This window comes from Cynocephalus volans, chromosome 4, assembly GCF_027409185.1.
Source record: "Cynocephalus volans isolate mCynVol1 chromosome 4, mCynVol1.pri, whole genome shotgun sequence".
NCBI classification, from domain to species: domain Eukaryota; kingdom Metazoa; phylum Chordata; class Mammalia; order Dermoptera; family Cynocephalidae; genus Cynocephalus; species Cynocephalus volans.
This window is the reverse complement of record NC_084463.1, coordinates 89621240-89635656: the sequence shown is the minus strand read 5'-3', so window position 1 is coordinate 89635656 and position 14417 is coordinate 89621240. Positions and strand designations below refer to the sequence as shown.

Here is a 14417-nt window from a genome sequence, read left to right as displayed (position 1 = left end):
TAAAGGTATTCTGAGAAGATCTCAGATGTAAATGAGAAGGAGCTTTTTGGAAACTGTTGCAAAGATCACCCTTGCTATGAACTGGCAAGGAACTTGGCTGCATTGTGTCCATGTTCTAGGACTTTGTGGAAGTTGGAACTTAGAACTGTGAACCAGAGTATTTGGCAGAAGAAATTTCTAAGCGGCAAAACATTCAGGAAGCCACAGGGCTACTTGCAACAGCCTATGGTCAGTTATGAGGACAAAGGCATGATGTAAAGCCATAAGTTAGAAGGAAATCAGACTGTAAAGATTTAGAAAATTTGCAGCCTGGCCATGTTGTACAGAAGCAGACAGCATTTTCAGGAGAAAAATGCAATGGTATAATAGAAGATTAGTACAGAAGAAAGGGATTATGAACAGAAGGGAAAAAAGACCTTGAAAGCATTTCAGAGATCTTGGAAGCTGCATCTTCCATTACTGGTCCAGAGGCCTAGGGAGACGGAATGGTCTTGGGGAACAGGCCTGAGGCAACCTCCGTGAGCTCATTGCCCAGGGCCACCTTGGGAAGCTGCTTCCAGCACTAGCACCCCAGGTGCTTTGACTGCTCCATCTGTGACTAAATTGGCCCCAGGTGTGGCTGGGCCCACAGCTTTGAAAGATACAAGCCAGAAGCTTTGGTGGCATCCACGTGGTGTTAAGTTTGCAGGCTCGCAGAATGTCAGAGCTGTGGAGGCATGGGAGTTTCCATCCCAAATTCAAAGGAAGTATGGAAAAGGCTGGCGGACCAGGAAAAGATCTGCTGCAGGGGTGGATTGACCACACAGAGCCTTCGCCAGAGCAATGCTGAGCAGAAATGTGGGGCTGGAGGTGCAGCAGAGAAACCCCATCAGTGCCATGCCTAGTGGAGCTGTGAGAGTGGGACCACCATGAACACCCCAGACCTGTGGAGCTACGAGCACGCAATGCCAGCCTTCAAGAGCTGAGGCATGGCCTAAGACCACGAAAACCATAGGAATGGAGCTGCCTAAGGACTTGGGGACCCAACCCCAACACCAGCATGCAGAGGACGTCAAATATGGTGTCAAGGTACATGATTCACCATGAATGCCTGCTCTGCTGCTTGGGACCTGTTACGCCTTTCTTTTGGCCTATTTCTCCCTTTTCGAATGGGAATATGTACCCTATGCCTGTCCAACCATTGTATCTTGGTAGTAGATAACTTGTTTTGATTTTATAGATGGGACTTTGAGACTTTGGACTTTTAAGTTGAAACAAGTTAAGACTCTGGGGAATGAATGTATTTACCTATAAGAAGGATATAAACTTTGGGGCCAGAGGCAGTATGATATGGACTATGTCCCAAAGTTTTATATATTAGGAGCTTGACCCTCACTGTGACTGTTAAGAGGATGGGAAATCCTATTATGGTAATTGCAAGATGGGGCCCTGAAGAGGTGATTAGATTCTGAGGACCATGCCTAGTGAATGGATTAAAAATGGTGGTCATGAGCGTAGTTCTGAGGGCTTTAAAATGAGAGCTCATGAGAAGCTATCTCTCTCTCTGCTCTGTCATTTTCTGCCATGTGAGACCCCTGCATTGCCTTAAAGCCACCCAAAGAAGACCCTCACCAGATGTGTTCCCTGGACTTTGGATTTCCCAGCCTCTGAAACTATAAGCAATAAATTTTGTTTTCTTTATAAATTACCCAGTTCCATGTATTTTGTTATAAGCAACAGAAATAGACTAATACAACAGCTATTGCTGGGAGAAATTACCACTTAACATCTTAATTTTATTTAAGATTCAGATTTGTTAAAAATTTGGAAGTTGGGGAAGAGTAACACTCAGGCTTTGTCCCCATCAGGATCCAGAATTCTCCTATACACTGTCCCCTTCCCCATGCCCATAATACCAGTCCTGCATTTTGCCTGACACTTTGCCCACTTAGCACACAAAGCCATAATATCTACATACTGAAGTTCTCCCCACAGGCTCAATCTTACCTTGGGCTTGCAGGTGCTGCATCTTCTTCTGGCTCTTCTGTAACACCAGCTAGCTCTGGGGCAAGGAAAGCATCTTTGTTGACATTATTCACCCAGCTTTCCTTTGCACCATTTGCTCTTTCCTTGCTCTGCTCAGCTGAAACAGGAAACAATAAAGACAGGAAGGTTATCTCTCACCTCCATGACCTACAACTCTCTTATCTCTCTTATCACTGAAGGCTTGAAACTGGAGGTCGTCCAAGTGCCAAGGTAATCACTGAGTCTAAGTACTCAGGATCAGAATTACATCTGTGAGAGAAATCAGCTGATTTCCATGACATTTAGCTCCCCCCAAGCAGAGTCTCCTGAGAACATGGGTGTACCTTTAAATGTGCAGGTGTAATGAGTGCTTATAATTTTATGTTGCCTCGGCATCCATTTTTAAATACAAGTTTAACTTTCTCATACCAGAAGGAGAGCTCAGTCACCCTTGAGCTACCAATACTACCAACTGAGTTACCAATACTATATCCCATCAGAATGGCTCCAGCTGGTGGCCAGAGATAAAAACTTAGAGGCATGTCTCCCACCTAGCAGGCTGGGCTCCCTGCTCTCCCACCACTTCCTTTCAAGAGACCACTCACACAGTCACCCATGAACTTAAAGTGACCATGCCTCAGTCACAGTGTGATCTTCTGGAACTAGTGCCTGTTTACTATCCTGTTTGGATAATGGGTCCCTTCTCTCTCTCTCCTTGCCTGTGCTCCCCAAAATGTGTGTTCAGTCTCCAGGTGTGGTGTGTAAGTACCCCCACAGTATCTGTAAGTACTGAAAAACTTTTAAACTTTCACATTGTGGTTGTGTCATTGAATTGGTGGTGCCCACAATCTGATCCCTAACCCATGCAGATGGATTCCCTGCTAGTGTTCTTTTGTTCAGGCCTCTGGTGGCTGCTGGGGACACTAGCTACCAGTTAAATTGATGAAGGAACTCAAAGAGTTTCATTCAAAACAGGAGGTAACTCCAGAGACCGCTAAAACAAAATTCTGAACACCTCTAGGTTCGTCTGACTTGAATTGGGGTCAGGACCGAATGTACATAGCCTGGGGATGCTCAGGGCAGGAAGTCCTCACCGGGACAGAAGCACCATCATTACCAGGCATTGACTGGACATCTACAACATGCCCAACATGATGCTTGGCTCTGGAATACAAAGGGGAACAAACAACTCTAGTCTAGAATGTCCCTCTCCACTGCCTCTTCCACCTACCCCCAAACTCTACACATCCAAATTCTACATAGTCCTCAATAACCAGCTCAGATGTCAGAGCTCCCTTTTTAGGAAATAGCCTATTTTGCCTCTGAAAACCCAGGACTCTTTCTTTACCCGAACTTCTCTGATAATATGCATCAAGTAAGTGATGACTAACTTGCCAGGCACCAATGCTGAGCTCTTTGCATGCATTTTTCTGAGGTGGGAACTATTTTCTAAGCTTACAGATTTGGAAATTGAGGATCAAAGAGTTGAAGAAACTTGCCTAAGACCACATAGCCAGTTAGTGCCAAGAATACATATATTAGTGTTAAGAAGTTGAAGCAGTACTGGGGCTCTCAAATTCCAAATACATACCAGGGTGGAATCCTCCATAGGTCCCTTTACACATAAGTCTAGTTTCTTCAACTGCAAAATGGAGTCGACAGTACTAACCAGTACCCGTCACAATTTCTGAAGGTCTGAGTGGTTTTAAAAAGCTAGAGAGCAGCAAGCAATACATTGTACATACTAAGCAGGCAGCTCTTATCTTCAAGGAGTGTGGCGCTGAGTCAGAAAGACTTCGAAATCCCAGCTCCACCATTTGCCAACTATACGATCTTGAGCAAGTTACTTCTCTGAGCTTTGTATACCCCATATATAGAATGGTGAAAATAATACCTACCTTATAAGATTGCTTCTACAATTAGAAATAATAAGGAGTAGATGCCTATCATCTATTAGATGCTTAGAAGGTGACAGCTCTTTTCCTTATTGAGTATAGCCTAGCCATAGACAAGGGCCTACACAAATTAATCCAGAGTTAGAGGGAAGGCACGCAGTAAGACTTTAATAAATGCAACAGAATTCTAAATAAGCCCTCAAAATATTGCTTTTATAGTCCCTTAAATAATGTACTTCATTGATTAAAGAAGTGTAAGATGTCAAGATCATTGAACAGGGAGGCTGATCTCTTTCTGTCTAAACCCATTATCCATCCAAATCCAGGGCAAGAGGATTTTGAGCCTGAGGGCCACACATTACGCAAAGCATACCTCAAAATGATTTCCCTCAGCAGATTTGAGTAAAGATTCTGATACCCTTCCCTTCTCCCAACTCCTCCTTCAAAATGCTGGCTGTAAGTATAACAACCAAATCAACTCACCTGCTACATGGAGCCTCTTCTTTCGCATGGATGCTCTGATGATATCTGCACCATGGATTTTGTCTCTGTGCCTTTTTGCCTTGGCTTCATAAAACCATTGGCCACTCATATTCTTCAGCTGCTGATCATCTTTAATTTTTTCAGGCAAATGTCTACAAAAGGAAAAGAGCTTTACTTTGCTGAGAATTCACAGTAAATAAATGAGTTCATTGTGACACTGCATAAAAAAAAATTTGTAAACATACTGCCAAAATGAAGCTCTCAAGATTTTAGAAGATCCCACAAGCCTCCCAGATGACTAACAAATGTGTGTTCCCCTTTGACTACAAAGTCAGAAAAGCCAAGGCCAACATTTTTTAAAAATTCAAAGGTTCTATCCATGATCCCCAGAAGATGCCTGAAGTTTCTCAAGAGCAGATTCACTTTTTGGCTGCAGTTTTCTCTTTCCTCTGTTCAGATGCAAATACTCTAGGGAGGGATGATATACTAAGCTTCCCTAAGCCTCAGTTTCCTTATGTAAAAAGGAGTTAATAATACTAACCCACTAACCCACTTCATGGAGTTGCTATGAGGATTAAATAAGCTAATGCATGTAAACAGCCCTCTCTGCACATGCCTGGCACCTCATAAACCTTCGATGAGTAACTGGTGAGGTAGTTATCAGTTCATCAGTCCTCTCTACTTCAGTGTAATGAGTTTATCAGAGACTTCCCTGGAAGCCTGTTGGGGAGAGGGGAATGACGCCCCTGCTGCTTAGTGTTAGGAAAAGGAGCACAAAAAAGGCAGGCTGGAATCAGGGAAGACCAGATTTGAAGAGGCGGGTGTGCAGGCAAATTCCATTTGTGCAGATACTGCTTTTAAGCGTTCCACAATCATCTATGCTCACTGAAAAGTTAAAACCTAAAGAACAAACCAAATACTGCCCTCCTAAAACTTCTCTAATTTACACTGGTTGGAAAAACATTGTTCTAATTGACAAGTCTTCTAACCTCTGCATCTCTCTCTCTATCTCAATAAAATGAGAATCCCAAACTCTATTTTTTTCTTACTCATAAAGATGTATTTAAAATAAAGTAGAATAAAAGCCCTAAGGAAACTTTGAACTCTTGGAAGATAACATGCTACATAAATTCAAGAGGGTTTTATGATTGTCATTCAAGCTAATATGCACACTTCCTAAAGTAGCAAATCTAAGTGTTTTATCCAGAGAATGTGAATGGGCCATGGTGGTAGCAGAGCTGTGTGAGGGTTGCACACAGGTATACCTGGAAGTGGGGAAAACAGGGGCAGCAGTTACCCCAGATCTAGCAAGGCTGTCTCCTTTCTTCCAAGTGTGCCTGGGAAGTATGCTTCCACCCAAACTCTGCTGGAATCTCCTCTCCTCTACCAATTACCTAAGAAGAAGTGCCCCTATCCCAAACATGTCCACTCAAAACCCCTGGGCACACATTGTCACAACAGCCCATCTCCAAATCCTGATAGAGACAGCATCATCACTTCATGGTTCTGAGTCACCAGAGAGATCATGGTTCCTATTAAATGTTTCCAGTGGTTTCTCATTGCTTAAGGCTTTCAGCAGAGCACACAGTCCCTGCTAGGCTGCTGGTGGAGCTTTTCTTTCTCCTCCCAAAATAATCAAGCTTAAACTCAGAAGAGAGTTCTTCCACATCTCCCTGGTCAGACTGTAAGCTCCTGGGGGCAGGGCCTACACTCAATACATCTTTGCTTAGTATCTGGAAAATAGTGGGTATTTATGCAGTGCTTGCAGAGTGAAGGAATATCATTCAAGGCCCTTACCACCTGGCTTCAGGTTACCTTTTCAGATTCATTTTCCAGCATTTACTCTCATACCCCACTTACCAGCATATTTGACTTCTCACTGTTCTCCAAATTGCTCTTTTGTGACCTCTGTAGACAGAGGCAGGAAGCTGTGGCAGAAAGGCTGTGGGCTTTGGAGGCTCCAGCATTAGGTCCAAATTCCAGCTCCAACCTTTTCTAGATGTGACCTTGGGCAGATTACCGAACCCCTCTAAGCTTCAGTCTCCTTGTTTGTAAAGATAGAAAAAAATGAGACCTACCCTGCAGGATTTCTGGAATGACTAACTGAGGTTTTTACCTAACAGTGCCTAACAGAGCCTGGATCTTGGTAAGAAGCAATAAATGTGAAGTCTCTTGAGATGTCTTTCCCTCCTTTCTCTGTCCAGCACGTTGCTCCTCATCCTTCAGATGCAGCTCAAGCGTCAGCTCGCTGGTGGAGCCTTTCCTGATTCACGAGGGCACCGTTAGTTTGCCTTTTCCATGCTTCTCCGGCACCTCTACTGCAGCACTTACCACACCATGTTCCAAGGATCTGTTTGCACATCTGTTTCACCCACTAATTTGTGGATTCTGCAAACTCCTTGAGGGTGAGAACTACATCTTAATCACCTTTGTAAGGCCGGCACCTAGCACAGAGCTGATACCCAACAACTGTTTGTTGAGTGAATAAATCAATGAACAAATAAATGCTCAGCAGCCACCCCAATCTGAGTCAGGCACGAGATAAAGACGATCCTGTCACTGCTGAGGTTAAGTGAACCACACCCCATCACAATGGCAGTGCCTTCTCCTGATGAGGCAGGACATTCACATTTCTCACCAGAACAGGAAAAAAATGTCACAAAATATGGTATCAGTCAGCATTACTGTTGAAGGAGACCACAAACCCTCGTAGCATAGTAACTCCTAATTTCTCTTCATGTTACTATTTATTTTTGTTGTTCAACTGAAAGGCACTTTGCAGAGGTCTTTGCACAACTCTTGATCTGCTTCTGCCTAAATGGCTGTCCGTAAGCCCCTAATCAATGCACAATGAGAACAGGCCATGTATGTCAGACTCGCTGAAACACACAATCCCTGAAAAGGCTGGTAGCCATTATAGTAAAGAAAGGGTTTCTGGCTCATTTTTTTATGGGTTTTTTGGGGGGTTTTTTGGTTTGTTTTTTTGGTGGCTAGCTGGCATGGGGATCTGAGCCCTTGACCTTGGTGTTACCAGCACCATGCTCTAACCAAGTGAGCTAACCAGCCAGCCCTCATCTGTTTTAAAGCGGCAAAAGAATGGTAAATTCTTTCAAATTTAATAAATACTGCTTACATTATTTCCTAACATGACTTAATTGTCAAAGTCTCTTACTGCTCTAGGGCAGAAACCCTCCCCACGACTCTCCCAATAAAACAAATTCAGATTTCTTTCTCAAAAAAATCTCATATTTATGGTCAATAATGTTCTGTGCGTTATATTAACATCTGTGCATAAAAAGTCATACTCACATGCTTAAATATTGCTTATTTCATTCTTCACATATGTTCATAAAACAAGCTTACATAAGCCTTTAAATAAATGTGGTCTCAAGAACTGATTTGGAAAAAAGATCAGTTTCTCTTTTTTTACCTAAGTCACGACAATATTCTGTAGATGAATCCATGTGTATGACATCAAAGTCCAAGTTTTGTAAAGATGTGGCAGTTTTAAAAATCCCACTATCTAGTGGTGCCATTAAAATCTCCTCTACCAGCCCATGATCTCTCATTTTTCCTGAACTCTAATTGCACCAAATTAGTATTTGATTCTCTAATTGTTATGCCATCTAGTTGAAATGGGAAAAGGGTAAATTTCCTGGGACTGACACTTTTTGCCCTTTACCATCCTCTCTACACATATATATGTGCTTAGTAGAAAGCTGAATATAGAGAACATGCTCCATAAGCACCGGTGGGCTGGTGGACAGGAGCGAAGGCAGAAGAGCACTCAGCCCAGAGAAGATGCCATCCTGGCAGCCTCCCAGGCAGAACATCCTGGTCATTCCTCCATTCCTTTTGCTAACACTTACACCGCATCTGCTTTGTACTGAACCATGCACTTGGCACTTAACATGCATCGCATCATTTAATCCTTACAATTTCACCATGATGTACAAAGAATTTAGTCAATCGCAAAAGATTGCCTCCTCTGTATGTTAAGGCCATATATAAACCTGTCTAGTTATTTATTCACTCACTCCTTCATTAATTCACTAAAATGTCCCAGGCATATGCTCAGAATCATGCATAAAAAATTCAACCTACAGCACTAATTGCCAGGGTCAACTCCTTTCGGCAGCACACAGAGTGTGAGCACTTGCAGAGGAGAGCCCGGGAAGCAGAGACGCCCTCAGGCTGGCTTTAACACTTTCCCTCAGCCTCCCGCTTTTTCCCCTTGCACTCACATATGTACACCCCGGCTTCCAGCTACTCAACACAATTAGTCAAAGGCCCAGATCACAGGCAGGACCTGGTTGGTATTACCTAGTCAACTGTGGATAGTAAGAATCACCAGGCTGGCCAGAGAGGTTGATCCTCCAGCCTTTCTCTTTTTTAATCCCCCAGTATATTCTGTGCAAGATGTTTAGACTGTGTGATTAGAAAGTACTCTTAGATGTTTGCTTTGAACATGAGAGATGGAAGGGGCCTTGGATAGTTAGAAATGGCTTCACTTTCTAGATGAAATGATTGAGGCCCACAGAAGTTAAGAGGCTTCCCCAAGGTCACATAGAGCTGGGACCGGAAGCCAGCCAAACTCTCAGCCAACTCTCTTTCCATGACCCCACTCTGCCTCAAAGAGCCAAATATAGTTTTGGTGTCTAAGATGGTGGTCACCCTTCCCTCTATCTACTAAGGGACTCGAAGTTTGATGGAATATCTGAAAACCAACATGTAAAAATGAAATAAACTGCAAATGTTCTTTACAGTGGAAAGTGAGAATAAACATGTGTCTCTTGTATTGTGGACACATTGTAGATCCCCACAACCTGCTGAGAGAGGCAGCCCAGTGTATGAGAAGTGCACAGGCTTTGGAGTGGGACCAGCAAGGCTCCAGTCCTGCAGGGCACTTACTCTCTTCAACCCTATTTGCTCATTTGCTAAGTGAGTTCAGCTACACTCTTCTGAGGATGAAATGGGATAACATCTGTGAAGCTCCATGTACAGTGCAGTCCCTTCACAAATGTTGGTTCTTTTCCGCTTTGCTTTGGCAGAAAATATGACCAGAGGTCCTAGAAATCAGTTCTTCAATGATAACTGCCTTCACTCAAAAGAAACTAGGTCTTAAGGAGGCAGCTGAGAGTCATAAGATGTGGTGGCGGTTGAGATGGTATCTACTGCAAAAAATACCCATCACCGTAGATGTGGCAGTGTGTATGTGGGGGTGGCAGAGGTGGTGCTGATGTGTGCAGTGACTTCCTGCTGGCAGCATGACGCAAAGACAGGAAACACCACCTCTAGACTGTGTCATTTTCAAACCATAAAAGACTAAAATTACATATGTGTATGCATGGTGGTATTTCCTTAAAGTGGTGGGGGTGGTAAAGGAAAGAGGGAGAGGGAGAGACGGAGAGCAAGGGTGGGAGAGAGAGAAAAAAATCCATCCCAATGTCTGCTTCACTGCTGGTCTGTGAAAGGTCTCCACCTGGGAGTTAGGGAAGCAAGCTGAGTAGAGATCCCGTTTAACCGGACCCAGCACTTGTGGCTACAGGCAGAGAGGCAGCATGAAAGACAGTTGTGGTGGCAACAGTGACCTGCAATTGTTATCCTCTCAACTGTACCCCTGAGACACACAGTGGATATTTCCTTGAGTTCAAGTCCATGTTCAAGCATTAACAGGTTGAGTGATTTAGGAACTGGACACTTCCCTTCTATGACACTCACTTTTCCCATCCATAAAATCAGAATGGGGATAACACATAAACTGAACCATCTCCAAAGTGTCTTGAATAAGCTTGGATGTAAACAATTCAAAGCACTGAATACATTAGGAATGGCAAACAGATTTCAATGTGAATGCTAAATCTCATCTACAGCCATACTGAAAAGGATTCTGAAGCCATGTCTGGCCTTGTGGGCCACAGTGCTATAACCCACTCATCATGTCCTCATGGCCACTGGAGGGTTATACTCCAAAGTCCACAAAGAACTGGCACTTGAAACAACAGTCTGAATTTCAATGGCAGGTTTGCCTTTCAAATGATGTTTTGCTTAAACTAATATTATAATTATATAATGTATCTATAAGCCACATACCAACTAGAAAGTGGACCGGGTCATAGTAATATCATGTTAGGGAAACAAAATGGAGATTTTAAACTTCAAATTGATAATACATTAAATGGATAAAGGTCATTAGATGATAAAGTCCTTGAGGGCCATGTTTTCAATCACCCTAGAATTCCCTTCACATCATTGCCTAGAGCAGTTCCTTGTAATTAATATGTGCTCAATTAAACTTCACTGCATTAAATAATTGAGAGTTTTAGATGTAATTTCCTTCTAAGGAATCAGACTACTAAACAGTGTTCTGTCCTTTTTTAGAGGCGTAGGTGGAATGGTAAATAAGGGAATTAAAATGTATCCATCACCTATTATATGCTAGGAAGATTAAGAATTATTTAAATTAATCCTGACTTTAATCTTTTGAGTTTAGTATTATGGTCATCCGCAGTCTCTGAGGCTCAAAGACGTTAAGTAATTTGTCCAATGAACCACAGTTGATTAGTGGTAGGGGTGGAATTTAAATACATGGTAATCTTGACTCCAACGTCCATGCGGAAGTGCTCTTTCCCTGTGTCATGATAGAACCCTTACTGTTCCTTTCTGAGAGAAGAGTAGCAACAAGTAGCCTGGGGCAGAGAGAGCAGTACTGGACCAAGAGCTTTCCTTATCATGGCTTTGGGACTGACTAGCTGTGTGACCCTCAGAAAGTCATTTCCTCTCTCTGGGCTTTACCTTATTTATTTGTAAAATGACTGATAATGGACCAAAAAATCTCCTTTCCAGAGCTGTCAGGCTATAACTCTAATGGAAGAAGCAAACTGCTGAGGGATAGCGAAGGGGATGATAAGCAGAAGCCCATGGAGTAGCATTTTCAGAGACCAGAGACCCAGTTCCGGTTCCACCAGCCCAGCAGCAGAACAGCCTCAAAACCATCCCCACAAGTCCCTTCAGTCCCAAAGCAAAGAGGGGGTCAGAGCAACTCTGCCTCTTTCAGTATCCACAGGCCACGGCCCCGTGCCCATCTGCCCTCCCTTGGTGCACAATGTCACTCCTCTCCTGCTCCTGGGTCCTGGAACTGCCCAAGGCCAAGTCCACATGAGGTCCTTGATACCTAATTAGAAAGTCCCCCAGAGAAGTAGTGGTGATAGGGCTTAACTTACACCAGATTTTTCACCACCCCAAAACTTCTTCAAAGCATTTAAATGCAGTCTTCAAAATCTTCAAGGAAAGATTTGTATTATCTTTTAATTTCATTTTTTCACAAACTTTTTAAAGTACCCTTATATTTACAAAAGCAAAAAACGGGCACAGCACCAACTACAGCTGCTGGGGCACTCTCAGAAACAGCAGAGGAAAGTCTGCAAAACTACTATGAAGGGACTCACAGCACTTTTTCTGTAGTGCTGGAGCTTTTTCTGTAGCTGTAGACTGGCTGGGGCCAGAGGGAACACACATACACCCCTCACATGGCTCAGTCCCAGGCAGAACGTTGCATTTGTGAGGATATTTTCATCAACCAACACAAGTGACCAAGAAACACTGCACTATACTCAGACAGAATCACAGAACTACAGCGAAGACGCAGCAGCCTGGAACCCCAGGTGCCAAGAAAATATAGAGGAGAGGGAGGGAGGGTGTTGTAACCTGGCTGGCTAGAGAGGCAGAACCGCAGACCATAAGTCACACCTTGTCAGGGGGAGACTCAAAGGTACCCCCACCTCTCTAACATTCAGTCCCATGTCCTGAGGTAGGAAGAGGGGCTGGCTCAGTGGAGTACCAGCTCCTCTGCTTTCTTCCCAAGTCTCTCTATATGGTCTTCTGAGAAGATAAAGGAACTCCCACTTCCCATCATGCTGAAAGAATCAATTTATATTTTCTCTATGTTGTCCCCTCCCCTTATTCCTAAACGGGTGGAACAATCTCTGCCTTGCCAAATCTCAGGGTTGCTGTGAGAAACATAAGAGGATAATGTTCATGAAAGGGCTTTATAAACTGTGAATGGGTAAAGGATTAATGCTACCAAGTAGCTCGGATGGTTGTATTAGTGTCAATCCTCCATTTCTCTTGGGGACACTGCTCAAGGCACACCACTTGCCAACAATGGAGAACGGTGCCCCGTCCAGGTGCACGGAGCACTGCAAGTGACTTGTAGGGAAAAGCATGATCCCTACCACCTACAGCCACCACCTGTCACTATCACAGCTCAGTGTCCTACTTTGCACCATGACAGCCACTCTTTCTCCATTGCCAGGTCCCAGGATGGCCTGTCTCATACTGTTTTCTCAGGGAGAGGAGGTGGAGTTGGTGAAGAGCACCTGAAGACCAGGATTTGATTCTCACTCTGACACATATGAGTTGTGTGATCTTGGGCAAGTCACCTGACTTGTCTCAAGGTCAATTTCCTCACACATCACATAGGATAATTATATCCCACCCAACCCCCAACCGCACAACAGTATGTGGGCTCAGAAGAAATAATGGGCATGTTAAGCCCTTTGCAACTTGTTAAGCATTGTTTATATACAAGCTATCATTAGCAGCCATAATCAGACATTCTGTAGTGCTTGAAGTGAATTTTAGCATGTTCTTTTATAAAGCATCCATGTTCAACCAGGGTCAGAATATGAGAAATGGTGCAAATAAATCCATTCTTCATAGTCTTTGTGTTGTAGAAAGTAAGAATATGGCTTATGCTCCATTTTGGTAATTCCTGGGATGGGGACCATAAAATGAATACCACTAACTTACATTCAGGAAGCCTTTTGCTGCCTTCAAAGCCCATGATTACACAGTCAGTAAAAGGCAAGGCCTGATCTAAGCCCAGTTCTTCCGCATCCTGGTCTAGTGCTCTTTCTACCACAAAGGTGAATGAAAGTGGGAGGAATGTTGACATGGAACATTTGGGTTCCGCCCAACAAGGATAGTGTGTCAAAGTTGCCACTCCTCTTTATGTGACTCAAGTCAAATGAAAAATTGGCTCAGAGAGTACTTTTAATTTTGCTATTAAAACCAATTCCAACATTTCTAAAAGTATGCAGGAATGTAAGCTACTTCTCAATCTATTTTAGAAATTTTAAGAAATTCTAATTTGCTTCAAAACTCAGTTAAAAACAAGGTAGATTCAGTTTTTTAAAAGTGGAGTAAATACACACACCACATATGCAGATGTAGATGTATGTATGTGATCGTATATATTTCATTTTTCACTTGGTGTTTAATAAGTTAAGAGAGTTTAGTTAACTGGTTTTTAATCAAGACCTTATTTCTGGAAGGAGTCCAGTGGGATAGATTAAGAGACACCAAGGAAGAAAAAGGTTCTGTCCTGGAAGTAAACCTAAAATTGGAACCCATAAGTTAAGGCTCCAAGTCAGAACTACCACTTATGGTTGGAAAAAAAAAAAAAAAAAAGGATCCTATCTTTTTACAGACCGCCCCTTCCTTCCCTCACACCTCTCTGGCCCCTTACCTGACTCTCTCCTCTTCGGCCCTCTTCAGGGCAGCATCCCGCTGCAGAACCTTCAGGATGGCCTCTTGTTCCTCATCGGTCAGGAAGCTTAAGTCAATCATTTTGAAAAGTGTACACAAAAGTAATAGCAACAAATTGTGGCTTAAAATTCTCAGGGTTAAACAGCTAAGAGTGCAGCCAGGAAGATTAGAAGATGCAAAATGAAATGAAATAATATCTCGTTCCGTTCTGCAGCAAAAGTCTTGTTCAGGCTAAGCAAAAGTTTTGGGTGGCCGACAGCAAAATCCTAAGCGCCCTTTCCCATGAGGAAGTCGTGGTCTGTGGGATGACGTTGAGAAGAGGCTCTCAGAACGATGCTGCATTCCTTGCCAGACAGGTCACTTGCTCCTCCAGTGGCACTCCTAGCACATGCTGTCTTTGGCCCAGTCTAAGATACAGTTCGTTCTCTCTCCACCCTTGTCAACTCAATGAGAAGCAGCAGCACCAGAGCATCACCTACCTGAGGA

General features: G+C 43.4%; 1 protein-coding gene across 28 annotated transcripts in view; it reads right to left on the bottom strand.

The window, feature by feature from the left end:
- SYTL2 (synaptotagmin like 2) overlaps positions 1 to 14012 on the bottom strand; it is a 60918-nt gene extending 46906 nt beyond the window's left edge. For 17 of the 28 annotated variants that reach the window (XM_063092414.1, XM_063092416.1, XM_063092422.1 and 14 more), the window contains exons 1-3: positions 13912 to 14012; positions 4383 to 4534; positions 1987 to 2122 (exon numbers count right to left, since the gene is read on the bottom strand). In XM_063092414.1, the coding sequence (XP_062948484.1) occupies positions 1987 to 2122; positions 4383 to 4534; positions 13912 to 14012 (389 nt within the window). The remainder of the gene's footprint in view (positions 1 to 1986; positions 2123 to 4382; positions 4535 to 13911) is intronic. The other 11 variants (XM_063092417.1, XM_063092421.1, XM_063092431.1 and 8 more) reach the window with 1 other exon arrangement.
- Positions 14013 to 14417: the final 405 nt, after the last annotated feature.